Here is a 27,904-nt window from a genome sequence, read left to right on the forward strand (position 1 = left end):
TACTGTATGACTTTAAATGAGTCATGAGAAGCTTTTATTCTACACAGTATGTGCTCATTGTGTAAAAAAAAATATCTTGAAGATAATAGCAATTTTATTTGTTTTTTGGCCTGTGTTTACATTTCCAGCAACCACTATGAGGTTGCACAGGTCAGCCACTTAAAGGAAAAAAAGAAACTAAACAAAATACTTGTATTTCTATACTTGTACCAGAATCAGTGTTTAATATTTTTGTATTGTGCTGGCTCACCTCTGAAAAAAAAAAAAAAAACTGCAGTAGGTATTTCCACCTGTAATACAATTCATGTAAGCATTAAAGGACCAGTGTATAGGATTTAGTGGCATCTATTGGTGAGGTTGCAGATTGCAACCAACTGAATAAATTCCACATCAAAGTAAACTGTAACCTGAGTTGAGTTTATCACAACTGTTCATGCGGGGCAGATCCCCAAAACATTTATAATAACATTACTATGAAAATAATTTGAATTTATTGAATAGGCAGTGTAATTTAAATGACCAGTGTGTAAGATTTAGTGGCATCTAGTGATGAGGTTGCAGATTGCCTAGAGCCAGTGTTTGGTTTGTCCGCTCTGGGCTACTGTAGAGACATTGCGGCCTCCGTGGAAGGCGACCATGAATGTTTCAAGGGAATTAGATATAATGTCAGAGGTGGGGCTCTATTCCTTCCTATGAAAGTAGCTCAGTGGTGCATGAAGCCAAAAAAGCCACTTCCTGCTATAAAGAAATTACCCAGATGAAAACACACTGCACATGCTCCATGGGCCCCAGCGCCCATAGAGCATGCACACTAGAGACTTCCGTGGGCCAAGACGGTTAACTTCCAGCTTAGCCTTCCAGCTAACTTGAATGGGGATAGAACAATTCAATCATGCATCTCTTCTAGATTTCCCAAATGTGGTCAGACCGAATGGATCAAATTCTGATAGTAAAATTTTGCAGGGGTTGTGACACTCAAAAAAATGTATCCACCATTTTACAGCCGCTCGTTTTCCAATGATTGTGTGCGGGAAAATACTTTTTGAGTCTCTGTCGGACAGGAAATTGTAAGTCCACAGTTAGGACACTATGTCAAATTGGCTTCAAAGCCCAGCGCTGTTCCTGGAGGATTGATGGGGACCTGCTCCCTCTGTAGATATAAAGGGCTCATTCTAAGGTAACAAAAACACAACAATTCTTATTCTCAGGTGATTATACACTAATTAAAACATACTTATGAATATTATATTCCATTTATTCTCCAATATTATATTCCCCATAAATCTTACACACTGGTCCTTTAAGTGGCCACAGTTATGTTTCGTTTGTGGGAGTGAATACATAGAGTTAAACCTCGATTTCAGTCCCTGGACCCATCTCTGGCTGAGGATATCGCTTAGTCACCGTCGTTAACCGGGAGAAGCAGCGCCTCCCTGTGTACACACGGATTGGTTGTTGACGGGCTCGCCTTCTCCACAGACCGTCTCCAGTCCAGGGCGGGGCTGACTCTCCGACACACTGAATTAGGCTACAACCGGCAGAAGAAAACTTACCCCGGGTCGATCCATGGAGCAGTGTGGGAATGCTCTGTCCGTAGGTGGGAAGCAGAGAACCGGACGGCAGCGACATTTCGGCTACATCACCCTGGACTGCCTCGGTTACTGGTTTGATCAAGAGTGACCAGATATAATACCACGGCACCGGGGCTTGGCTTAAAAACATCTGCGGGGTGGAAAAAGAAGCGCGTCTATTCCTGCGCCGCTGCCAGGATGATGTGACAAGTCAGTCGTCCGCTTCCTGGGGAAAAATCTGAGATTTTTTTTTTTCACCGCTGGAGATCATCTGAGCTGGTTATTATAAGGGTAAGTTGTGATAAATTTTTTTTCGTGACTGTGTCCTCTGGTCGCCCATACGGAAGGCAGCAGTCGGGGGAAGCGCTCACGCGTCGTGATCGAGGAGGATAAACGATTGAATTAAATTACTGGTCAATTGGTCGACATGTGAAGCCTTCAGATACACGCTGGACGCGGTGAGCAGAGCATCGTAAAGGTGACAGGGTGCATTTTTACGCCTCTTGTAGTGGAGTTTTAATTGTGAAAGTAGGCTATTTAAAGTGCTCTAATTGGGTCTACCTATAGGCCCAGACACCTTTTTTAAAAAGGTGAAATTCCCAACACCTTTAAGAGGTGTTGAAGTGGAATTAATGAGGTGTGAATTGAGCCTCACGTCTAAAATGAGACACAGGCTGAGAAGCTATATTACTTTTTTTTTTTTTTTTTTTTACTTAAATTTAGCTAAAGAGAGATTACTTTCATTAGAGCCACATGAGCCAAAGGCTTTATGGTTTTAATTTAAAGAGCAGGCCAACATTATCTCATGTAGCTGGAGGCTGATGGGAGATAGCTCGGCCTAATTGTAATTTTGCATCAAGGAATGAGCCTAAATGACTGCACTGATGAATAATCATGCAACACATTAAGGGGTAAAGTCACACTATGACCTCACTCATCCTTGTCTTCTTCCTCCCACTCCTTCCCTTTATCCTCCTCCCTCCTCCCTCCTCTTCCACGTTCTGCTCATCATCAGCATCACCATCATCTTCCTCATGGCAGTCATGAATGTGTATGCGTGTTTCAAAATGACACATTTCCTGCTCTACAGTATAGATGGCTACATGCAGATGTTTGATAATTCATGACGGAAATGTGGAGGGAAAGAGCAGCAAACAGTGTGTGCTGCTTATATCACCTCTCTGCACTCGACCCCTTTGAACCTGAAAGAATAGTTTCTTCCTTAGATCTTTTTTATTTTTTCTTCTGAATTGTGGCTTTCATGAGGCACTGACACACAGTGACTCAAAGTGACCCACAGCGGGCGGTCTCAAAAGGCCACAAATTCCACAAAATCATACGCATGGAGGGGCCACCTAAATGTTTAGATTTGACTCATCAGAGATTGGTGGATGCATACATATTATCAAACTGCAATCTTGTTGACATCAGAAAGGTTACACGCTGCAACGTCCTACAATACCTGGGCAGACTGAAGTGAAACTATAGACGTACTGTATTAGAAACTGCTGAGTTATTTTGGCAGACAGAACATAGGAGCACATGGCCTGGTTTGTGTGCCCAGTGTTCCTGAAACCTTATCACATGGAGGTGGGTCGGAGAGCGGTGGGGGGGGGTGGGTGTCATGGCTCGGGGTGATGTAATCTCACCAATAAAGCAGAGCCCTGATGTGTGATAGTGGTGTGATAGCTCATCCTCTGTATCTGCTCCAACTGGACCCCAGGGAGAATATTCCCTGTGTGAGTGTTTGAATGTTTATGTGGGTGCATGTGGGTACGTGATACTTGGACGGAGCTGGGATTCGCTCTGCTGAGGCAGGTGGACCATCCAGGCTGGCCTGTGTTGACTGGCTGGTATTTGAGTTTTTCAGGGGGCTGCTGAGGGGACCACACTGTAGTCATGCCTGCATGACTCATGGCGCGGTATCTGTCTGTCAGTCTGGCCAAGTTCACAGTCGTCTACAACTGCTCCATGCTGTTGCCTTCTAAAGAGCTACAAAACAAGATTGTACTCTCAGTGGTTATGTTATCAACCTTCATTCCATTTGTCGCCATTTATCAAGAGATATATCTTTCCATACATCTCAAAGCATGCGGTAGTGTGCAATGGCACCACGGTGATGTTTTTCATATGTGGCCTAATCACTTCAAGATGATGTATCTACCAGCAGGACACAGTTATTTAGCCCAGAATGAGCTCTCTTTGTAGATTTGATGCTCTGGTGAGAAGATGACGCAGTCCTCACTATAAATACAAAGCAGCTATAGATTTCCTCGAAGAACCCCTCTGAAATCTGCTTGTTCCCGAACATGGGTGTACTCTCTGTGACTGTTGGTCATTTTCTTCAGTCTCTGGACAGAGCTGTCTCAGAGTTCAAATGAAATGAGTGTCTCTGGGCTGAACAGTTCCATGTGTGCAGAGCACATGCTTCTCTACATAACCTCAGGCTGTTTCACCAACAAACCCATCTGTACCACGAGTTCAAAATTTGCTCACTTGAGAATCCTGTTTACCAGGCGACCTGAGGTTTACATTTACCACTGACCAAGTGGAAGTTTGCTCTGATCATATTTTGGAAGATTAACACACTGTCTGTCTGTCTCTATCTGTAATATTGAAGGGATGTGTATTTTTTAAAGGAATTCATGATATTGCATAGTATTGATTTATATCATTTAGGATAATTTTATAATTCTGCACACTTTTCATTTAGGCATTTCACATAGATCCTGATTTTCCTTATGACTTTAACTTAAACAACGTTTAAATAATCCACATTGTATAATGAAATGACTCGATGTTGCATTTTTTGCATCTGTTTATTCCAACTGATCATTGAATCTTCTTACTTTGAGGGAAATATTAAAGTTCATGTCACCATGTTTTTTTAGGGCAGCACCATTAAACTTGGTGGATTCATGAATCATTATAGAAGTTTTCTGCCTTATTTTAATTATTTACTCATATTGTTAATCTTTGGAAACTTTAAAATACATTTAAAATATACAAATATATAATCTATGGTGTTGAAGAGGTTAACATTTCACTAGCTGAATAACATTTCTCCCAGACTGTCACAAATCTGTCATCACAGCCAGCATCTGCTTTGTTTAAAAAAAAACTGCTACAATTGAGGATGTCTCCAGGTTTGATTTGTGAATGTGGGGCAGGGCGGCCGTATCTGCAGAAGTAAAACATGTGAACAAACTTGTTCTGCTTCTTTAGAGACAATACACAGGCCTTTCTGCTAAATATATTGGTTACAACTGTTCCCACAAGTGAACTCAAACAGACATTAGCTTAAAGGCATGCCAGGTATGGTTTTACAGGGGATTGATGGTGAGAGAGCCCACAGGCAGTGTTTGATCTCGTCCTCGCTGCTAGTCGCTCAGCTTTTACCTTTCTGACTTTGATGTGGCTACGGTTTTGACTAAGTTGTCAGTTACGCAGCAACACTGATGGTTTTCACATGTCAAATAATGAGGCATTTGAGGAAGAACAGAAACAGTGTTGTGTCTGCCATGCATCTTGGCGGTGGCATGATGCAGCGGCAGCCATGACGGTGAAGTCACTTGTGATGTAATGCTGTAATGCAGCAGCAGCAGGGCTATTTCAGGCCTACCTCTGAGCCTCCAAGGCCTTCGTCTGCCAGCATGCCAACCTGCCCTTCTCTCAGTCAGCACCTCATCTGTCATGAGCCAGACAGCCATACATGAACAGGCATTCACAGGAATTACTAGAAACCTTTGATGCGTAGGTTTCAAGAAAAAGTTGCAGGCATGACTAAATTGAAAATATAGGTTACTATGAATTGTTTTCACAGTTATTTGGTTTAAGCCAACATTAGGCTGTAGCAGAGATGAAAACATCTAATTTAGGGTTGGTAGTTACAGGGTGTTTTTGGTCCCTTTGCACTGACATGGTGTCTGAGGCTGGTTAACCTCAGGGCAAAGCTCATTTTCAGGGCTGTGGGAATGCTGTGTTTTTTTTCCCAGAAGGCTAGCTGCTTCTAGAGAAGCAGCAATGGCTCCTTGAACTTTGAATGTCTCGGAGGCGTGTCCGCAGATAACCCGATAAATATCTCTCTTTACCTGGTGCCTGGAGACAGGAATATCTATCTATCTATCTATCTATCTATCTATCTATCTATCTATCTATCTATCTATCTATCTATCTGTATGTATGTATGTATGTATGTATGTATGTATGTATGTATGTATGTATGTATGTATGTATGTATGTATGTATGTATGTATGTAAGGCATGTTGCAATTGCACAATCTTACCTGGGTGAAATTCCTTGACAGAGGGTTTTATTTCAAAGTTCACACAAGCTTGCATTACAGTAGTACAACCTGCTGGTCAACTTGTAAAAATTTTTTATTATTAGTGCCACTTTCTAACCATCCATTGGAGGGGCAGGTTATCCTGCATGATGGATTAAAGAGCTAGATTGAAATATGCACAAGACAAAGGGATTTTTTTAAACAGTGTGGAAACGCAATATGTTCATATTAATGTCTTATAACTGATAACGAATGAACTGATCATCAATAAAGCCATTAGTTACAACCTGTAAATTGTTTGTTAAGTTAGAAAGTGGTACAATTCTTTTCATTCTTTCTGTGATGTACAGAGAAAAGTCAGACAGTGCAGAACTTAATATAACCGAGAAGATATGCAGAATATTTAATGTTGCTGATCCATACTGGAGACGGTGGTGTAATGCATTCTGTACAGGACTCAAACTGCTGTAACGGCAGCACTGTGAAGTGTCTGTTTACATTTTCTCAGATCATTGTCAGGTCAGAGCACCAACTCAAGGAACACCCTGACTGATAGAGTATCCCAGCACTTACAGTGTGGATGAGAGTGCAGTTTTAAATAGGATAGCCTTCCCCCGGCCCGTTCCACTCCGCCCCCCCACCCCCGCCCCTCTATCTTTGGCACAGTCAGCCGTCATACCCACAGGCTGTGAATCCTCATTGTGTACCAGACTGCTAAACTCAAGTTGAGCATTCCCTGAATGGAGCTGCACACACACAGTTATATCTGGACAGTTTCAACAGTCCCACCAACATCACATACCATGCACCAAACTCACTCCAGCAGCTTTCCCAGAAATGAGGGTGTGTTTTGGACTCCACTGCAACTTGTCTTTTACTGGCTTTTTCGGAAGAGGTGGATCTAGAAAGACGCCTTAGTCAGTGTGAATGCTATTTTCTTTTGGCTGAGATGATACCATTTGGGTGTTAAAATACCAGTGCTGTGGGGTCTCCAAAATGTGGCTATGGCTCATCTTTAAAAACTATTTTCATATTAAATTGATGTACAAATTGTACAAATAAATTTCAGTTAATCTGTTGGACTGTGTTGAATATTTGTCAGTCAGACGGATTGAAGTGGTGCCAAGCCAGGCGCCGTTGGCATATTTGAACAAGTACCTGATCCTTTAACTCTCAACTTTCCTTTTCTTTCCTGCCTCTGCTTCTCTTCGCACTTGTGCCAACTTTCCCTTCCAATTGCCAGCTGACAGAATTCGCAATGTGCGCGTCAAGGAAAATGATGTAAAGTCTCTCATTTATGGTGCCCAGTTGATCACGCCCAGTTATAGTGAAGGCATCACGTAGAAACCCTAATATGTGGTGAGGCTTATTCATTCAAGTAAAGGCAAAAATAAATAAATGAACAGCAATGTAAATGCAGAAGTAATTTATTCCTGGAGCCTCTGTAGGGTTTGTTCTCACATTATGTGATTTTTCTTCTTTAGTTTCACTTCACTCATCCGACATTCTGTCTCCTTACTGACGTTACATTTCCTGATTATTTGTAACCTCTTTGTAAGACAATATTTGCTTAGGTTGTCAAATCAAACAGTAAGGAGGCGTCCCTTGTGTCCCATGTGTGCTCTGTGAACGGGGGAAAAACTGACTTTATTTCCATGGACAAAGAGTCTATGTATTTTCTTCAGTTAAATCAGGATTGAGGAGGCCTCCCCCTCACTGGGCCTGTGACTGTCCCAGAGGACCTGCCCCAGCCTTCCCCGGTTTTCCTGTGCTTTTGTCGGGAGTTTTCCACAGATCTCTCGGCCCAGCTGCATGGTTTCATTCTTCCTCCTTCCCCCCCTCCCCCCTTCATCCTCACTTTTACATCTCCCTGAATCCAGCTCGAAGACCCTAGCTTCACCTCTGGGTGCTCCCTCTCTTCCGCTCTATTGGAATCCAAATTATTAGCCAGCAAATACATCAAATCATCATATTTTGAATGAAATGCGGCAGTGGATGGATTTCAGAGAATTGAGAATTAGGTTTTATTTGGTCACCGAACAGAGGGGATTTGCTCTGTTGCGGACTTTTTAGTCCAGAATAAAACTTGTTTGTGTATTCTGCAAATTACATCCTGAATGAGATGACAGCAGTGGTCCACACTGTCTGTTGTTATCGTATCCTCTCTATGTTGATAGCACTTTGGCAGAAGAAGCACAGAAAGCATTAGCATTGGGTAGAAGAGATTTTAAAAGATGTGAAGTTACACTGAACAGAAATCCAATTATTTTACCCTATTGTATTCACTTGTTTGAGAAAATTATGATTATAAGACTAATGAGAAGAATTTTACCTAAAGACTGTCAATCTGTTGCTTTTATGAATCACTGCATCTGATGAAAATGTGTTATTCAAACCACTGATTTAACATGAACAGAGTAAGGCATGAACCTGAATGTTCCAAACGATCTGAATTATCTTTCTTAGAATGCCAGTCATAGAAATGACGTCATCTTGATGAGTGATTTTCACTTGTTTTGACACAGAGACTCGAATGTCACCTCACATTTAACTGAGTCACTGACCCACAATCTACGCTCCTCACAGCCCTGCCAGAATGTCTTGTGACCCACATTAGTGTTACACCACAGTGACTGAGTAACCGTCAGACCCACAGATTTCTCCCGTGGGTTGGAAATGTCAGAGCCTACATCAGAAACACGTTGTTTGTATGGTTAATTTTAGTACTTTTTCACACAATAGAGCAGCGTGAATGTTGTAGTCGATGTAAGTGGGATTGATTTGTGTGCTCTTCCCACCACTTGCAGCGGTGGGAACTAGAGCTCATAGTGTAGCTGTGAATAAGCACTTATCTGTTGATCAAACACGCTCCATAGGTCATGCACAGCTATAGCTAAAGTTTGTGCATGTAAGACTCATTGTAATGATGTCTCTTCTGCTTTTCTTTCGTCCGTATATTTGCCTGTGTAACAGATGAAAGAGATTCAAATATGGGAGCTTTATTTAAATGACCTAGTTGTTGTGTGTAAAAGCGGTTTCCCCTCCCTCCAATCAAGAGGGAAACCTGAAGACTAAATAGGTCTCTGTGGCTATTGCCTCTGCAAAAACAAAATAAAATTCTCTTACCTATACAGAAGCAATTGTGCACTGTCCTCTCAACAGAAAATCTGGCTCATATGCGACACTGAATGTGTTTTGGTGCACGTGGAGGCTGCTGGCACGACCTCATTTGATATTCTCTGTCCTTCACTTGACTGTTAACTCAGCTTGTGCTCACCTACACGTACGAACTGCACCCTCGTAGACACACATGCACAAGCTCACAAGCCTACACATGTGCATGCGTACATATATTCACAGCTCTCAGTGGTGGAAATCAATGCAGTTGATCAATACTCTGAACTCTGGGCTGTTAACGGACTGCAAATCTTTCGAGGAGACATTTTCTGAAATTGCAGGTGAAGGTTGAATCCATCTGAGGCTTTTTAGTAATTTCAGAAAGTGTCTAAAATTGAAAGATTGAAAGGATAAAAACCTTAATTAAACTTTGCTATGAAGGCTGAGTCTAAACATTTTTTAATTAAATTACTAATAGAGTAGACGAGGTTCATGTAGAAAATAAATGTATCAAAACTCTTAAATATTTTAATTTTATATTGAATTATTAACATCTTACATTCATGCATTGTGAATATAAGTTTTCTTAATGCGTCTTAACATGTTTAATTTTATTCCATGGTACTTTTACTGCACATTTATGAATGTTTAATATGTTTTTCTTACACATCTGACATCTCTCATATTTGAGATAAAAACATGTTCCTACTCTCTTGTTGATGCTGGTTCACTTTACTGCGCTTTCATAATGATTTAATTGTGGACATTACAGGCCCACAGCTACTAAGCAACAAGAACGCAACTCAAGAGGGGTTTTCCCACTTGTCCACTTTGACCAATTTTTTTTCTCTTGAAAAGTAACATTTTAATCCTCTAGTCTCTAAGAATAGAAGAGTTAATATTCACTGCAATCATGTGCTTGGAGGAGTGGTTTGGTTTGATTTTGACCGAAAGTGGACTGTGTGTTTTGGAAAAGCTCTTAAAATTAAGCATTTCTTTCACCTCTAAAGTCGTTTGTCGTCGCAGTGTAGATTGCTTTACCCTTTGAGAACATTTAAAAGTCATTTTATAATTTAATAAAAATTTAATTTAATCAGAAGCGCCTTCAGAAACCCCTCTAAGCGCCAACTTTGCCGTTGACTTTGGAAATCTCTGCCATAAAAGACTAGACAACATTCATTCGCTCCTCTGCCTGAATCCACACTAATATGACTAAAACCCATTGTCCCAGTGCTACAGGCCACACTTCATCTGCTGTCTTCAATAGATGTGTCAGCTTCAATGTCACACTACACTGAGATCTCACTCTCTGGCTGCTCTGTGCTGGACTCTGAGTGGGCGGCAGGCCTGAATCAAACAACACCTATTATTCTCTGCATACGGTGACGTATGCTTGATCATGCTCGGGGATGGGATGTGTATGTTTACATGTGCAGTGTGGATGTGTTCCTCTGCATGTGAGCAAGTGTATGTTGTTTCCGTGGTCGTGTGGACCGGACGGGGAGAATGCGCCCGGCCTGCAGTGTGTTTCCTGCCTTCGTTTGCACGTCTCCCCCTCCTCTCCTCTGCACTTCCTTCCTTCCAGATACTCCACAGTAAAATAAGCAGTAACCTGACCTCACCATGCTGGTGGTCTCCCAGAGAGGATGTGAGAGGACAGAGCTGATGGCTGTCCTTTGTGAAGTATTTTTAATCCCGTTGATTGATTCGATCACAAAGATAAACCTAAACAGTTGTGATAGTAACATGAGACTGTCTGACAGCCTGTGGAGCTGTTTTCTCCCTTTTTGTAGGACTTGATAATCTTAGCTTGGATATAGTTTTCATCCATTAAGCATTACACTCCAATACACTGTCTCTGCTTAACCATAATGGAATTAACTCATTGAGCCTCATCCTGGGTAATTATCTCAGCTGGGAATTTGCTTAGTGCGCCATTTCCATTGATGGAGAAATGAAAACTTCAGCCTGCTCTTGCTTTTTTTTGACTACGATTGCACTGCACAATGACCCTTGTTCAGCCCAGTCCACATCAAGCTGTACAATGCAGCCTTTTGTAGGCTTGATTCAGGCTGATATCATGCTGGAAACTATTTAGATGGAGATCACATGTTGTTAGGGCACGCTGTTTCTGAGATTCTCCTCTTACTCACTTAATGAGAGAATGTCAAACCTCCTGTAGACAATAAGGTGCTTGTTTGTAATCTAAGGACACATTTAAGTGGATTGGGAGCTGCAAGACAGATGAGTTACCCCCCTTTTTTGTCCAAAATGGCTTCTGTTATTAAGCCAACATGTTATGTCAGACCAGGTTGGGTCAAGGGGTGAGAAACATGCTATGACCTTGTAAGAAAATGCTAATGTTATTTATCTCCTGATCAAGGCAAGTAGTGCAAACAGAAATCTTTGTCATTGACGTAGTTCATCATTTGACAACCCATGTCTAATTTGGAAATTTAATAGGGAAATTAAAGTATTTCCATGCTTTGAAAATGAGTTTCAGATTTATGAGACTCATTATCTGTAAAATTGCAAATTATGCAACGAGCCTTTTTTGAAAAACATTTTGAGCACATTTAAATTTGTTCATTATTTTTGATGTGCAGGCAGAATCTAGGCTTAATCTAATTGCTTTTCATCCTTCACAACCCTATCAGCAGAATAAACTATAATATTATATATTTAGCATGCTGATTCACTGCAAAGCAAGATGTGAAACTGCAGCTGTAATTTACTAGGCTACTTTAGCTGTTGGTTTTAAACATCTACCACACTTATCTGTTAGCCTCTGGGATGAGTTCAGATCCTCGGGAGTATCATGGTCTTGTTGAATTCATTAACTGCCCTCAACACGGCCTGAGCATTTTCTCTGTACTGTCTGCTTGCCATGCATAAACTTCCCATGACCTAGTGTGGAGGTGTATACAAAGTTTCAGCAGCCGCTGGTTTTTCCCACTCTGGTAGGCAGTGAGCGTCTTTGTAGAGTACAGCTGGAGATACAGCAAGTTGAAGATAAGCCTCTATGGCAAACAAAGAGGTTTCAGGTCTGGCAGCTGGAGTCACAGCCTAAAACCTGCTGCTTATCAACTACATTATCCCAAAGTGGTGAAGGCCATTTCACTGTGAGTTGATTCAACAGGGTGTTACCTGATCTAACTGACATGGTCAGAGTTTTATACTGTCATCTGTTTCCTCCAGATTACACACACAAACACAGCTCTAGTCTGAGACATGATACAGATACACTAAGAGAGCCTCTTTTTCCACTGAATTGAAGACAGGCATTTGCTATCTGCTATTCTGAGCTAAAACAGGCCCTTAAACAACACTGAGAAAAGAGAGACTTTAAGCAAGGGGCCTCAGCTATGTGCAGCTACCTGTATGTGCACAGCGGCTCCGGTAGGAAGTATGTAATAAATAATTCACCTGTGCAGAATGACTAAATAATTCAAGAGCTGAGTTAGCCACTCATGTAATGTTTCACTTGTGTCGCAAAAATGAAGAAAAACTTTGTGCTAAGCAAAGTTGATATTCCCCTGGCTGATATTCTGCTTATAAACACACTGAGATTAGGTTAACTATATCTTGCTTTATGTGTACTGTTAACAAAGCTGACCTCTCCTTTGTGATTTCCTGGACAGGATATTACTGCATGGTGAAAGGCCGGGTCTTGTGCTGATAAAATAGCCGAACGTAATTTTCTAGGTCCTGCATTCGTTTGGCATCTTGATGGGAAGCGGTGCAGGCAGTACGATGGCAAATACAGATATTGCTTCTGGTGGTGTTTATTTCTTGCACGGAGATAAATGGACGCATCCAGCTCTATAAAACTAGTTTGATGTGCACAGCTTTTGAGAGGTGTTGTCACGTGTGCTTTTGTCAGAAACAGCCCAGAGATCTGGAGCAGGATGTTTTTTATGTTGGTCCACAGTTTCATCCAGCAGTACATTCGAAATTGAGTTCTATAAATACACCACATGCACAGAGACCGCTGTTAGGAGGCCATTTATACTTTCATGAGCTATTCATATCTCTGGCACTCGATCCTGTCATTTAGTAAACACTGTTATGACAGTGAGGGAGCCTGGCAATGGACCCGATACAAATCTGTCACTCCAAACTGATACCACTGAGACTAAAAGGTTAAGTCTCCATTGTAAAAATGGTGCTGACAGCCTGAGCTGAAGATATGAGGGAAAACATTGGAAAAGGCATGAGCCTCTCCACCCTTCTTGGCCGGGTCTGTCAGCCATGCCCACCCTCAAGCACCCACCTTGCCTATCACAGCCGCCGCCCAACATGCCTACCCCTCAGCTAGCCGTGACACTTGATCTCAGGGTCAGCTGCGACAGATATTTCTGCTGTCTGTGTGTGTGTGTGTGTTTTTTAATGTCATAAGAGCTGGTTTGGTGTGACAGCCTGTCACATGTCACTAGGGTCAATTCAGATGACTACAGCTTCACTGGTGCTCAGTTGCACTTCTCTCTCTGGCCTGTGGCTGTATTTTCTCCCTGTAAGATAGGCAGAAAAGGAGATAGAGCTGAGAAGCTTTAAAGGCCAATTCATGCTTTCCGCATGCGCACAGCCCCTCAGCAGACGTCTGCGTGCAGCCCAAAATTTGTGACCGCGCAGACCATACACATAGTAAGCCTGCACTGCGGACCACAGCTCCGTTTTATTTGTGTTACGTGTGGAAGCCATGTTAGTCACACTGTTTTCATAGTCTCCAGAGCAGCCAGAAAAGAAGAGAAACCCTATACTCAAATCAACTTCTACAACTGGTGTAGTCACCAAGCATTAATATCTGCTCTGCAGTATAACATGTTTATTTTTAATGCCTGTTTCTGTTCTCTCGTTCTGTTCTCTTCAGCCAAATGAAATATCAGTAGCTTTGTAGTTTTGTCAGCTTCTTAATTCATGCCAGTCTGAAGTACGATGTGCTATATAAAGATCAAAAGCCTAGTTCTGCAATTAATGCGCAGATGGGCCTCAGATGCCTCTATGAACTACACAAGACACATGCCTGCAGTGTTATTAAGTGCAAAGGGTTTAGGTTTAGATCATCTGTCAGGCTGAATTGCCAGATCCGTTGCTGCTGCTTCATATTGTTTCACACATGCCTCCACCCATTCACTTAAACGACTGTGTGGTCATGAGTTTCGGCCCATCATTACGAAATCCCAGTTAGGGGAACTGCAGCTACTGTATACTGATGTCGATTTCACAATGGCAACATTAAATGTGCTGAAAACATCTTATTTTATTTTTAAAGCGGAGGTTTTGCCAATAACTTTTCTAGTTGTATGAGAGCAGGAGAAAAAAGCTAAGAGAGAGTGACTGCCTGAATAGCGGGGTTTCCCTCCATTGTTTCCACTGTCAAGCCTTGCCTCCAACATAGACTGAGACATAAGAAACAATGGATAGTAGGAGCATTTATAGTAAATGACTAACTTGTAGAGAATGAAGAAAACAAAACATAACCCATATATGTTATCAGATTTAGTGCAAGGTAGTAATCTGTTAATCAGTCTGGAACACACATTACATTAATTTGTAACAATAATAGAAAAAAACAAGCTGCAAATACATAGAAAAATATTTAGGTAAAACTACAATAATAATTTAAGCCAAAGTGGTCAAAAAATTGACATGTAGTGACTAAAATGCAGCAGAAACATGTATCAAGAGCAAGAGAATGAAAGAGGGAAATGAGGAATGAAGGCCTGAGGTCAGGAAGTGCTGCAGCTCTCAAGAATGAGGTATCTGGACTTTTCACTACCAGATTAATGAGGTCATACATCATGGAGCCTGTCTGTGGATGCTAGGCAGCAATTCCTCCGCTCTACTGTCCACCCTGCCTCTGCAATTTTCTCCCTGGAGCAAGCAGGGCCCTACTTGGCCAGCCACCTGAGGCTCTGTCAGCCTCAATGATACGGCTCTGTCAGCCACCCTTAGCGTGGCTGCAGCTAGCCTGCCTCCTGTAGAGTAGCGCATAGCAGTAAAGTACACACAGTACCCGGAAACCAGCCAGCTCCTGTCCATAATGGTTAGACTTCATGTGGTTTCCTGCTCTGCCATTTCAGCTTGGTGCAGTTTCAGCCAGAGATCTTGTGGAATGTGGGTATGGCATGCACTGAGATTACAAATGGCCCTGGATAGAAGATTTCAATAATGTAAAAATATTTCACAATGTCATCTCAGAAATGTTTAATTCATAAATTATCTTTTTAGAACACCTTATATGGTACAGTCACATGCGCTTAGATAATAGACCGAATATGTGCTTAGTTCAAAAGGCTCATTTCTCTTCATGTACAGCAGTGATAGGACCTGGAGATTTCAAACAAGCGTCTGCAAAAAAGATGACGGATCCAATATAAAAGAGGCCATGGCCAGCTTACTATTTTATTTATGATGAATGTGAAACAGGACGGCAATGCTCACTTGCAAGCCTCTGTGCATATTTGAAGCGTGAGAGCGGTTGGAGAAAACTGGTCATGTTGTGCGCAATGAACAAGCACAAAAATGAAGCAGTAGCACTCCCCCCAACAAGCTGTTTCTCTTGGGCACTTGAGTGTGTTCAAGGTGGCACTAAAAGCTTCATCCACTGAGCCTGTCTTCTTTCTGACTTAAAGCCTCACCTGTGACAGCTGGGCCTCTGTTGTCATAAGCCAGTGCCTTTCTCTGCATGACTGGAGACCATTTACCAAGTAATTATATTAAATTATGGCATGGAAAACTTCATTGGGCTTGAGTTTGTATTCATAACGTAATACAATAGATTGCAGCTCTCCAGACAGAGAGAGTGTTAGTTATGCCTGTCAACCCCAGTCATTATGGCCTGTTGGACGTCCCTGCACCTGGAGAGACGTCAGCTTGTCCTCTGTGTTTTGTCCGCTTGTCTGTCTTCCCCTGCCTAATGGAGAGAAGACGTGGCCTTGAGAGGCAATGTCAAGCCCCAAATTTAAAACAATCCATGCAGAGTTGTCACGGGTCTCGTGATTGAGTCGGAAGTATTATTTTCTCAAGAGGACCAAACCACGGTTAGAAGCCAATCTTGCAAGGCGCGGAGTTGTGGGCGTGGGTGTTTCCCTCTTTAGATGTGAATCTTGAAGTCAAAACAAATCTTTTTGAGAAACTAGATTAAATCACGATGGTTTAAAGAGCATGGGTCTCACATCAGCAATGGGAATGTAAACATCGTGGGAAACTATTACATGCTTGGAATTGCCGGCATACGAGATATCGGCCAGAAAAAAGTCACAATCACCTTGAGTGTAAGATAAGACACCATGGCACATTAGCTAAGCAATTGGTCAGGTTGGATTATTTGAATAGTTTAGTCTTGTCTCATGAAGCCATTGCTTTAAGACTGATTTTCATTCACCGTTGAACTTGACCATGAACAGATAACATGCACTGTCATGGCAGGGCTAATCCTCCAGCCTGGATAATTGCCAAACACAGAATTCAATCAACTGTCCTCTCCCCAAGGATATCTTTGCTTTTGAAGGTCTTTCTGCCTATGAGGGCCCATTTTTGTCAAACAGCGACCAGCCTTGAGTCCACCCTATCTTCTCTGTGCTGTGATTTCTAATTATCACTCGATGGAGAGATGATGGAGAGTTTGAGTGCTCCCTCACAGTGAGAAATGAGTTGGTGGCTATGCTTACGTTTGAGCGCTGACTATGCCGACTGTTCCAACTATCCTCCTTCTGAGACACGAGTCGCAGGCCCATGCCAGTTCAGCTGCCATATTGACTTTGGAGGAGGACGAGAGAGAGAGAGGGAGACTTCCAAGGTACTTAGCTCGGCTGTCTATCGAACGTTGGAGGTTTACTTTGGGCTGTGACCAAATGCTCTTACAACCCACTGATCAAGACGCTAATGGAAAACCATAACAATAGTGGTGTGGACCGAATTTTGCTGACATCTTCTGCTAGAATACTTTAACATGTCTAAGTGAATTACAGTGTTTGTTGCTGTGTAAGATACAGATGTTCAGTAATGGTTCTGGTCTTGCTGTCATTTAAAGCTATCGTATTTCGCCCACCCTCTCAATTCATTTACATAGTTTTTTTTTATCTCTGTGGGTGTAAGTAGACAGCAGGCATAAAGGATCTAAGAAGTAATTGCCTGTAAATGGCATCGCTCACACAGAAGAACATATGTGTGAGAGACAGTAGGCATGAAAAAATCCTAAAACAGGAGGAAAAGCTAACAGCAGGGACAATAAGAGTTGCTCAGTTTGCTTCCATCCCTGGAAGCAGGGATCAACACAGCATTCAGGGTAAACAGACTTACAGCAGGAGGAGCCAGAGCTGAAGCAATCAAACAATCTTTAGCATGGAGGGAAATTAGATTCCCTCATTGCCTTATTTCAGCTGAGTCCCAGTCTGTTCCAATTTGCATCCCTGAAGCTGATGCCCCCCTCCCTTCGCTGATACACTCTATATCAGGAACCCTGCTGTTTGAACTAATGGCAAAAGTAATTAAATGTTGGGTGCTCTAGCCTGGGGCAAGAAGAGAGAGGGCAGTTGTTGCAACAGTATGAGAGTATGCTGTGCACAAGCTGAGATACTGGTGTCACATTTGCATTTCACTAACAATGATGTTAGACCGGTTCATGTCTGTGATGACTTCCTCACAATGGATTTACTTGCAAATAACTTTGTACATAGTCTTCCTTTACTAACACAAAATGGGCTTAAAAAATGTGTCACTTAACAATCTGTTTATTGGTCCTCATTCACCCAAAAGTGCCCTTGTCTCTGTTTCTCACACTCAGGAGTCTCTGACTCTGCACCAGACAGCTTTAGTTCAGCCTGCCTTGCTAATCTGGTATCACAGTCCAGACAATGTCACAGGAGGTCAGGAAACATTCAGTGTAACAGCCTAATCAGTGTACAAAGCCAACAGCAGATTGACAGTGAGCACTGTTTCCTGCATACATACTGTACCTTCCATCTTTTTTTCCTGCTTCTTGTAGCACTCTGCACAACTTAATGGTAGCAAAGATGTCAGCAAATTATACAGTAACTATATCATTGTCCTCCTGTGAACTGGTGAAATGAGAAATGTATGTCAGCAAGAGCAAGACTGTGTTTAAATGTTAACACATTGGTGATGACCCCTGCCGCCCTCAGTCTGAGGTTTTCCTTCCGTCTCCGCTGAGATCCACTGACAACACTTCCCATCACCACTTGGGCTAAAACAGAAGCCTGTGGTGCGTTAAAATGGCAACGCGAAGCAGATGTGGTCTCTAGATGCTGTGGAGTTTTTCAAGGAGCTGGAGCTGTAACAAGAGAAGTGAGGACATGACCTGGTGTAACTGCTCAAAGCTCAAAGCCCCTAATGTGACTGCAAGACTGAGTTTGTGATGATGCCATCTTGAGGCATTTTAACTACATTAGTCTCTGAAACAGAAATAACTTAAGGACAGGAAAGGGGTTTTTCAAATTAATTTGGTTTTGTAACGGCTCCAAAGCTGAGGAGACCCACTTTCACAAGTAAATAATGACTATTTTGTACATTCCTCATGGTTGCAGATTGAAAATTTGTTAATCAATGATAATGAATGCATGACTATGCATACACAATTTTTTTCTGGGATACTGGTAGATCCATTGCAAATGATGGCTGTGTACTGTTAAAAGAGTTCAGTTTTCTGTGGGAATTATGGGAATTAAGAAAATGACAGGAAACGAGCCACCAGGCTCAGAAAAGTGAGGTTTGATGGTGAGACAATAAAATGAAAGACTGGTGATGACAAGACTGCAGCTAGAAGCGAGCTGTCTAATGTCAAGGTTTACGGTGCACCTCCTGTGGTCCACAGGCTGCGTCATGTGAATGCATACACGGTCATTAGGATCTGATAGATGTCTGCTGGAAGCAGAACAATTTTTAAACACAAAGAGGGATTACGTTTGATTTAAACTGTAGAATTAAGGGATTAGTTTTAAGACTGCAAACTTCCTCACTCTCCAGCACAAATATTTATTGCTTTTTTTAAATGGCTCTGTGGAGCGCTTTGGGGAAAGGGTAAACAGCTGTGGACTGTTCTTTGTGGTTTCCCCTTCATTATCTAAAGAGGGGAAATATGTGAACGCCCATGTTTAAATCAAATAAGGGGCCTCAGCACCCTCTTGTGTAACAAGTCTGCAGCACAAACCACTGAGCTGTGAGCATCATATTTTTAGCTGCAAACAATACACTTCCATTTTGGTTATGCATTGTAATGACAGTTACTACATATTACATGCTACTCTCGGAGACCCATTATAATAACAGCATCTGCTCCATTTCTGTCTTGTCCAGCTGGCAGGCCTGGGGTGGGACAGAGAACATGGCTGAACCGCGGCGGGAGAGCACCAGCAGCCTGCAGAGGAAGAAGCCTCCCTGGCTCAGACTGGACATTCCCACGGCTCAGATGTCACTAGACGAGCCTCCCACTTTTGTTCAGGTGGGCTTTCTTTTTGTCGTCTTTGTTGCATTTTGTCAAATTTTGTGTTTTCACTTGTCCTTTCATTATGTGTCCTTTCTTTATGTAGCCGGTGAAGAGGCAGGGGTTCCTGCGCAGTATCAGCATGCCAGTGGAGACCTCTCACCTCCAGTCCCCGCCACGAGATTTCTTTGACACCCGACGGCCTGTCTTACAACGTCAGTCATCCATCACTCAGACCATAAAGAGGTACAGGCAGCTAGCAATACACAGGATTTATATAAAATGTTGAAATCTTGATACAGTGTGTAGCATGAACTCATACAACATGTCATACTTCATGATTATAATATGGAGAACTTCACATCTCCTTTGCAGAGTAGCTTGTAAATAGTGTTGTATTTTACATATATGCTGCAGTATGTGTTTTGAGATTGCAGATTATGGGATGAAATGATGTGCAATATAAGCAGCACATGCTTATATGAGATTCATGAGTTAAATGGAGGATGTTGGCAGCCTGTGTTCCCATCATGGCATGTAAAAAAAAAAAAAAAAAAAACACCTTTCCATATAACCTCAATGTTTCTGCTTTCCTTACCTTTTTCCAAATTGCATGGCTGTTTCTGATTAACAATAGTAATGTTATCTGCCTGGAAATAACCTTCCTAATATTCTAAATCTAAATGAAAAACAAGCATTTACCTAAAAGTCTGCTTTGCTGTCTCTGCATGAAGGCTACAGCACTGTCCAGCTGCACCTTTCCTTCTCACTGCCTGTTGTTGTCTTTTCTCTTTCCTTCTCCTTTCCTTCTGTCCCTCCCCGCCACCTTCCGGCCCTGCTCTGCCTGGTCACAACAGCAGGAGGGTGCACTTTGAGCGGATTAACACGGTGCCCATTAAGGGCCAGCGAGCTGCTCGCCGCAGCACCAGGAAACACCACTCGCTGTCCAGAACCCTGCTCAGGTACGGCAGGAAGTCGCTCGTAAGACTGCAAGTGTTAGGGGCTTACAAAGAGCTTACAAAGTTAATTCTGACGTGTTTTTGTTTGATATTACAGTAATATTGATATAATGTAAAAAAAAAAAAGTTTGAATTCACCTTCTGCCACAGATCCACATTACAACAGTCACAAGCATTGTTGTTTCTCACTCAGTCACCGGCTGTTGCAGTGTTGAGTCATGTCATACCACAAAGTTTTCTTTTTAAATGAGTCATAAGAAGACCAAATGCTGTCATGTTCCTGTTTACAAATTCCTCTTCAAAAGAGGTACAGTTATGACCCAGCCTGGAAGTGGGAGAGGCCACACATTCCCCTTTCACATCTGTCAAACAGCATTCATTATAAGATGTTGCTCCAGGGCTTCTGAGTTACTTGTTCATGAGCCACCGTTTTAAGGCGGTCACGCAAGGTGTGATGGCTTCTTTAGTGGACACTTGTTAGATAAGGCTGCTCAACCACACTTATAGCAAGCAAGGTTATCACTGCAGCATCAGGGAGACAAAGAAAGGCACAAAGATGCTAGAATAACAGCTATTTAGTCATGTCTGTCAGTGACACATATTTGGAGACCAGAGGACTGAAAGAGTTTGCTGAGTTTGTGGGGAATAGATTTGAACTGAACCTCACTGAGAATTCACTCTGCAGCTGGCAATTAGTGTAGAAACAGCTAGCTTGTCTCAACTTTCCTTTTGAAGGATGTTTCCACTTCCACTTCCTGGCCTCGGGGTGCAGTAACATTGTTTGCTCTGGTACTTATTAGGCTTCAACTTCAACAATGTGATTTCATGCATATTCATCAATGTTGAGTGGGAAAGGCTGATGTAGAGAGTGGCGGAGGACACAAATAAAAGCTGAGAAGAATTCCTCAATTTCTGCATTAATTGCTCTGCTTTTGTCAGTTAGGATTAGGAAAGTCTGAGTAAACTGGGTTTTATTTGCAGAACTCCAAAAATCCCTCTCTTGCTCACTCTTTCTTTGAATATGTGGACTTTAGGAGAGTGTGTGACTCTGCACTATACATACAGTGTGTGTGTGTGTGTGTGTGTGTGTCTACCTGTCTTTCCCTGTGTGTCTGGACAGAAACATGCCTAGGCTTGTTCCCACTGTGTCTATTATGTACACTATCTAAGACACTTTTTTTTACATCCAGGGAAGTGTCGTCTTATCAGTTCCTTGCATGTTTGCCAACCTGCTCATCCAGAGCTTTTAAGAGGGTCATCAGAATGGCTCTAAATGTCTTTGGCAGGTTTCACCATGCCGGGTAGTGTTTAATCTATTCATGACAAATGAGGCATGTGTGTGACTTTTGTGACTGAGAACTGAAAGGTCAGTGTTTATGGTATTAGGGGCACAGCGGACTGGTTTGGGGTCAGTAAGGACGGTGATGCCACACAGAAATGGCAGAGGAAGAGCCTGCGACACTGCAGCCTGCGCTATGGAAAGCTGAAACCACAGGTCATCCGGGAGATGGATCTGCCCAGCCAGGACAACATCTCCTTAACCAGCACGGAGACCCCTCCTCCTCTATATGTCCCCTCCTCACAGCATGGCATGCAAAAGGTAAAAGGATGCATCACTTGTTTTGTTAAATGCTTTTCTTATTTGAATCCATATTTTTTGTCGTGAAATATGTCATGCAGATAGTGGATAATCATGTTTTTTAGCCTTTTTTTTAATAGCCTTTTAAACAAATTAGATGATTTTTAAAATCTTGGCAATATTGGTCTTGATCATTCATTAATTGATGATCTTGAATAAATCATAAACTTGCCATAGACATATACTTTGAGTCAGTCTGCTCTGTTTCATTGATTTTATTTAGTGTTTACATACAATGCCCAAGGTAAAAAATGGCTTTCTCCAGATATTTTTTGGGTCTTTCAAATGTCGACTTGAACCCATTCGTCCCCAGATTGTGGACCCACTGGCACGAGGACGAGCCTTTCGTATGGTCGAGGAGGTGGACGGCTACAGTGTGCCTCAGACCCCCATCACCCCTGGAGCCGCCTCGCTTTGCTCCTTCACCAGCTCCCGCTCAGGTCTCAACCGACTGCCTCGCCGACGCAAGAGGGAATCTGTGGCAAAGATGAGCTTCAGGGCTGCAGCAGCTCTAGTCAAGGTGAGCCAGAGGGATAAGATGTGTGCATTGCTTGCAAAGATCAAAACGAGTGTATCAGTGTGTATACAAATTCCTTTCTGTACTTTATTGTACATTATTAGTACTGTATTACTTAACCTACGTAACTTGCCGTGATGGAAAAATTAGAGCTATGACTGTGTATATGAATGTTAATATGTGTGTGTGTGTGTGTTTGTGTTTCCCAGGGGCGCTCATTACGGGACAGCACTCTAAGACGGGCCCAAAGACGAAGCTTCACTCCTGCCAGCTTCATGGAGGAGGATATGGTCGACTTTCCTGATGAACTGGACACATCTTTCTTTGCCAGAGTAAGGCAGACAAAACAACATTGTTGTTGAGCTGTTGTTACTATGTAACCATGTTTATTTACTTTTAAATTCTTTACCAAATACCAGAGAATTATATTATATATTATATAAGTATTTTCTGTCCTGCGCCTTTAGGACATTCTCATGCAGGAGGAGTTGTCCACGTTTGCTGACGAGGTTTTTGAGTCACCGTCTGAGGCAGCCATGAAAGAGGCAGAGCCCAGCAGCAAGAAGGATGAGACGGAGCTGACAGGCAGCGCCCTAGATAAAACCGAGCTGGAGAGAAGTCACCTCATGCTGTGAGTGGAGCTCCCATAATTTGCACTGTTCTTTGTTGGAGCCTTACTGTGCAACTGTGGCCACAGTGTTAGTCATTCAGGTTGCCCAAATTAGCACTGGTACAAACATTTTAAAAATAATTATTAGGACTGGTCTATGTCAAACAAACAGTAATAAAGTGTACAATATAAAGTGTTTTGAGTTCGGTACAAATAAAAAAGGAATTATAAACAAGATGCACTGCTCAAACTCAGAAGTTAACCAAAAGTAAACAAAAGATTTTAAAGGTTAGGTTGACATTATACAAATAATGGATGATATGATGCAAAAAAGAGATGATGTCATCTTATTTCTTTATCATTAAGCTTATACACCTCTTTTCCCTGTTGTCTCCTCTGTAAATGTTGCCAGACCTCTGGAGCGAGGGTGGCGTAAAGCCAAAGAAGGAACTCCAGGGCCACCAAAGGTGCCCTTGCGGCAGGAGGTGGTGAGTGTTAACGGACAGCGGCGAGGGCAGCGGATCGTTGTACCTGTCAAGAAGCTTTTTGCCCGGGAAAAGAGGCCTTATGGGTTGGGCATGGTAGGGAAGCTCACTAACCGCACCTACCGCAAGCGCATTGACAGCTACGTCAAGAGGCAGATAGAGGACATGGATGACCATAGGTACTGCACCGCTCCACATATCAGAATAATAAGCAATTTCTCTCTGCTTCCCTCAGCAGCTGACAATGATGGTTGATGAGCGGTGCTGTTCTTTTTTTAAACATGCATATTCTCTGTCTCCTCTAGGCCTTTTTTTACATACTGGATCACCTTTGTCCACTTGCTCATTACTATCTTGGCTGTATGCATCTATGGCATTGCACCAGTGGGCTTCTCCCAGCATGAGACGGTTGATTCTGTGAGTCCCTGCTCAGTTGAGATGAGCATCTTTGTTAACTCACTTTTATAATCACTACATAGTAGTCACTACAGCTCATTTTAATTGTAATCTTTCTTGTTTCTTCTGCTTTAGGTTTTAAGAAACAAAGGTGTGTATGAAAATGTCAAGTTTGTACAGCAGGAGAACTTCTGGATTGGGCCTAGCTCGGTAAGCACACTTCCTGCTGTTGTTGTTGTTTTGTGGGTTTTTTTAACACAGGAAGCTGAATCATGTGTCAGTGTTTATAGATAAATACTGCATTTTATTTTATCTATTCATTCTCAGGAAGCTCTGATCCACTTGGGGGCCAAATACTCTCCATGCATGCGGCAGGACAAGCAAGTGCATGATCTTATCAGGGAAAAGAGAGCTATCGAACGCAACTCTGCCTGCTGTGTGCGGAACGATCGCTCCGGCTGTGTCCAAACCTCAGAGGAGGAATGCTCGGTCTGTAAACAAAGCCAAGTATTTGTTTTCTGTTCCTTAACCTTTATAATTCAACCACAGATTGAAACTGTGGGCGATTCTGATCCCTTCTGTCCTTTTGGTTTTATTTATAGAGTACTTTAGCTGTGTGGGTGAAGTGGCCGAGGCATTCCAGCACTCCCCAGTTAAATGGTAAAGACAGACAGCACGGCTCAGTGTGCCATCAGGATCCCAGGTGAAGTACACCAGTAGTTCTTCTATTTAAATCTTACAGTATTAACTGATATTGGTTGGCAATGTGTGCTTATTGTTTGTCTCTTTACAGGATATGTCTAGAGCCTGCCTCAGTATCACCTCATGAATGGCCTGATGACATCACCAAGTGGCCAGTAAGTTCACTAAAACCATGTATAGTATTTAGACATTAAAAGACTCAGAAGTCAGGGGGGTGTGGATTATGGATTTGGAGATATGAAGTACCTTTGTTTGAGCATTGGAAAATTACATTTGATTTGGTTAAAGAAAGCACCAAAGGTTGAAAAAAGACATAACAATTGGTGCTGGCAGGGTCTGTCCATCTGGGCAAATAAACAAATATATTTCATGCACAAAAATGTATATAATTTGCCTTTGAGTAATGTTACCAGCAGCATATTTCAGTCTTTTTCTCAATCTTGACCATTAGTAGGATTGTTAAAGAGTAAAGAAGGACTAGTCCTCTTTCTCAGTTATGCACTATTGCTGTATTATCTTCTGAATAAACACACTCCCAATTTTACCAAGTTTAACACCCACCCTTGGAAATCTGTGATAGATTATGAAATGGCAGCACAAACCCACTGAAACAGCCAACCCTTAAGATTAACTCAAAATATGATATCTCAGACATCACTGGATTGAATTGTGCTCACTAGTCTGACAGAAATTTTAACAAGGTCGTAACTGCTACACCACCGGTCTCATTTGGATTAAATTTAAAGGTATGCTGCATCATTTGCAGGTATGTTTTTGCTTGTTGACTTTTGTTGTTCTTCTCTGGCTTTTAGATTTGTACCAGGTACAACACAGGGAACCACACCAACCTGCCTCATATAGACTGTACCATCACAGGCCGACCCTGCTGCATCGGAACCAAAGGGAGGTGAGGAGAGCTCGCTGTATGAACCTATGAGAAACATTTATCCTGGACTAGTCAGACACATGATGGACAACCAGTTTACTTGATTACTAATTGCTGTTTGTATTTTACAAGGTGTGAAATCACATCCCGGGAATATTGTGACTTCATGATGGGCTACTTTCATGAGGAAGCTACTCTCTGCTCTCAAGTAAGCAATTCTCTCCTTATTCCACACAAATGACACTTTTATTTCATGGAAAGAAAAAAGAGAGAAATTGTTTAATGCCAAAAGTGAATCATTTTTAATTTCTGCATCTGCTGTGTCTTTTGCCTGATGGAAAATATTGTGTTATTTTTACTCTGGTGCACAGATTAAACTAGAGCTCGCCAAACATTTCTGCGTAGGAAAATGTGTATGATGGCTCTGTCTACATTTGCAAGTTGTTTGTGATCTTGTGATCTATTAATAGTATGTGTCATGTTTTTCCTTTCCTTGATTTGATATCTGTGCCTGTATCTGTTTCAGCCTACTTAATATGCTGTGCTCTCTCCTTCTTCAGGTGCACTGCATGGACGATGTGTGCGGACTGCTGCCTTTCCTCAATCCTGAGATCCCAGATCAGTTTTACAGGCTCTGGCTCTCACTTTTCCTACATGCTGGGTGAGTCTGTAGCTGTCAGGATCATGGAAAGTAGTTCTGCTTATTCTGATATTTGCCCAGCAAAAGAAACAGACAAAAAGGAGAGGGGATTTATTTGATTGCTCTATTGCATCATTTGTATTTTGAGTTAGTTTTTCACCACATTTGCTTTGCATAGTTACTCTTTAAAGTCAAACATGAGTACAATTACAAGAAAAAACCTGATATGTGTAAAGTCTTTACTACTCACTACTGGATCTTTATATATAAAGGTATGTGTTTGTATAAGTAGTATAGATGTAGTTCAATAAATGGGTGGGTATTGTAAGTGAAAGTGATATCACCTTATCAAGTTGATCACCAGTGGTTGCAGTTGTTTTTATTCAGTTATAGTTGATCCTAGTGTATTTCTGTGTGTCATAAAAAACATGCAGACAGACTCCCTCATCAACAGCAGTACTTTGGTGCAGTTCAGACCTGTCAGTCAAGTCAGCACGAAGAGCTGACCTCACAGTTAAGAGGAGCGGGCTTCATCTTAATGATGTCTGTTATCCGTCTCCTGGGTAATTAAACAAAGTGCCTTCACTACACGTACTCATTAAGCTTAAATTGAGATAGAGACTGATTTTTTTTTTGATAGGTAAAGTCATCTCGGTCAGCTGTTGAAGGGTTTTGCCTCTTTTACACAAAGGGATTATCTTCCGAAATACGTGCGACTTTTCACCCACATACGTCACATTGCACGCACGTGAGCACTTTGTCCAATGTTGTCCTCCCAGGATCCTTCACTGCCTGGTGTCGGTGGCTTTCCAGATGACCATCTTGAGGGACTTGGAGAAGCTGGCGGGCTGGCTGCGCATCTCAATCATTTATATCATCAGTGGCATCACTGGCAACTTAGCCTCTGCCATCTTCCTGCCCTACAGAGCAGAGGTGATCATCAGTCTCACTCACCATAAAATACCACACTGCAGAATTATCACAGTGCATTTATGAGTCAGTTTATGTGTCTCTCTTTGGGAAATTATCCAGTATGTTAAGAACACCGTGTAATGCAAAGAACTTGTAAATCATAAGTCATAAATTTTCATGAACATTTTGAAGTGTTTTCCCAGGCTTACCTCTCTCTCTCTCTCTCTGCTGTCTTTGTCTCAGGTGGGGCCAGCCGGCTCTCAGTTTGGGATCCTGGCCTGCTTATTCGTGGAGTTGTTCCAGAGCTGGCAGATCCTGGCTCAGCCCTGGAGGGCCTTCACCAAGCTGCTGTGTGTGGTGCTCTTCCTTTTTGCCTTTGGGCTGTTGCCCTGGATCGACAATTTTGCCCACATTTGTGGCTTCATCTCCGGCTTCTTCCTGTCGTTCGCCTTCTTACCCTACATCAGCTTCGGCCGCATGGACCTGTACCGAAAACGCTGTCAGATCATCGTCTTCCTGCTGGTGTTTGTCGGGCTCTTTTCAGGCCTAGTGGTGCTCTTCTATGTCTACCCAATCAAGTGTGAATGGTGCGAGTTACTCACCTGCATCCCCTTCACGGACAAATTCTGCGAGAAGTACGACCTCAACGCTCACCTTCACTGAAGCGTGAGCACAGCAGGAAGGCATCAGGTCAAAAGATGTGGGCTGACAGATGATATCAACCAGTCTTTGTCTCCACT

At 42.3% G+C, this 27,904-nt stretch overlaps 1 protein-coding gene across 4 annotated transcripts; it reads left to right on the forward strand.

The window, feature by feature from the left end:
• The first annotated feature begins 1,382 nt into the window (after window positions 1–1,382).
• Window positions 1,383–27,847, forward strand: rhbdf1a (rhomboid 5 homolog 1a (Drosophila)). 4 transcript variants are annotated; one of them, XM_044331680.1, is made up of 19 exons: window positions 1,396–1,862; window positions 19,292–19,436; window positions 19,525–19,664; window positions 20,279–20,380; window positions 21,764–21,977; window positions 22,330–22,536; window positions 22,743–22,865; window positions 23,001–23,164; window positions 23,556–23,807; window positions 23,934–24,045; window positions 24,160–24,234; window positions 24,352–24,513; window positions 24,627–24,727; window positions 24,818–24,881; window positions 25,539–25,633; window positions 25,745–25,820; window positions 26,173–26,273; window positions 27,032–27,185; window positions 27,408–27,847. In XM_044331680.1, the coding sequence occupies exons 2-19, from the start codon at window positions 19,320–19,322 to the stop codon at window positions 27,825–27,827; spliced, it is 2,679 nt and encodes an 892-aa protein (XP_044187615.1). In that variant the 5' UTR covers window positions 1,396–1,862; window positions 19,292–19,319; the 3' UTR covers window positions 27,828–27,847. The 4 variants fall into 4 exon arrangements, with proteins under 4 accessions (XP_044187617.1, XP_044187615.1, XP_044187614.1 ...); XM_044331679.1 differs by having other exon boundaries at window positions 1,397–1,862; window positions 20,276–20,380; XM_044331682.1 differs by lacking the exons at window positions 27,032–27,185; window positions 27,408–27,847 and adding an exon at window positions 26,687–27,025 and having other exon boundaries at window positions 1,383–1,862; window positions 20,276–20,380.
• The last annotated feature ends 57 nt before the right edge of the window (window positions 27,848–27,904 follow it).

The sequence above is a fragment of the Thunnus albacares genome, chromosome 17 (genome assembly GCF_914725855.1).
Source record: "Thunnus albacares chromosome 17, fThuAlb1.1, whole genome shotgun sequence".
Lineage (NCBI taxonomy): Eukaryota > Metazoa > Chordata > Actinopteri > Scombriformes > Scombridae > Thunnus > Thunnus albacares.

What these genes read in the sequence shown, in the direction of transcription:
- rhbdf1a (XM_044331679.1), top strand. Translation starts at nt 19,320, where the DNA reads ATGGCTGAACCGCGGCGGGAGAGCACCAGCAGCCTGCAGAGGAAGAAG. An exon ending in TCTGGATTGGGCCTAGCTCG is followed by an intron (nt 24,235 to 24,351) that starts GTAAGCACACTT and finishes ATTCATTCTCAG; the next exon opens with GAAGCTCTGATCCACTTGGG. An exon ending in ATGACATCACCAAGTGGCCA is followed by an intron (nt 24,882 to 25,538) that starts GTAAGTTCACTA and finishes TCTGGCTTTTAG; the next exon opens with ATTTGTACCAGGTACAACAC.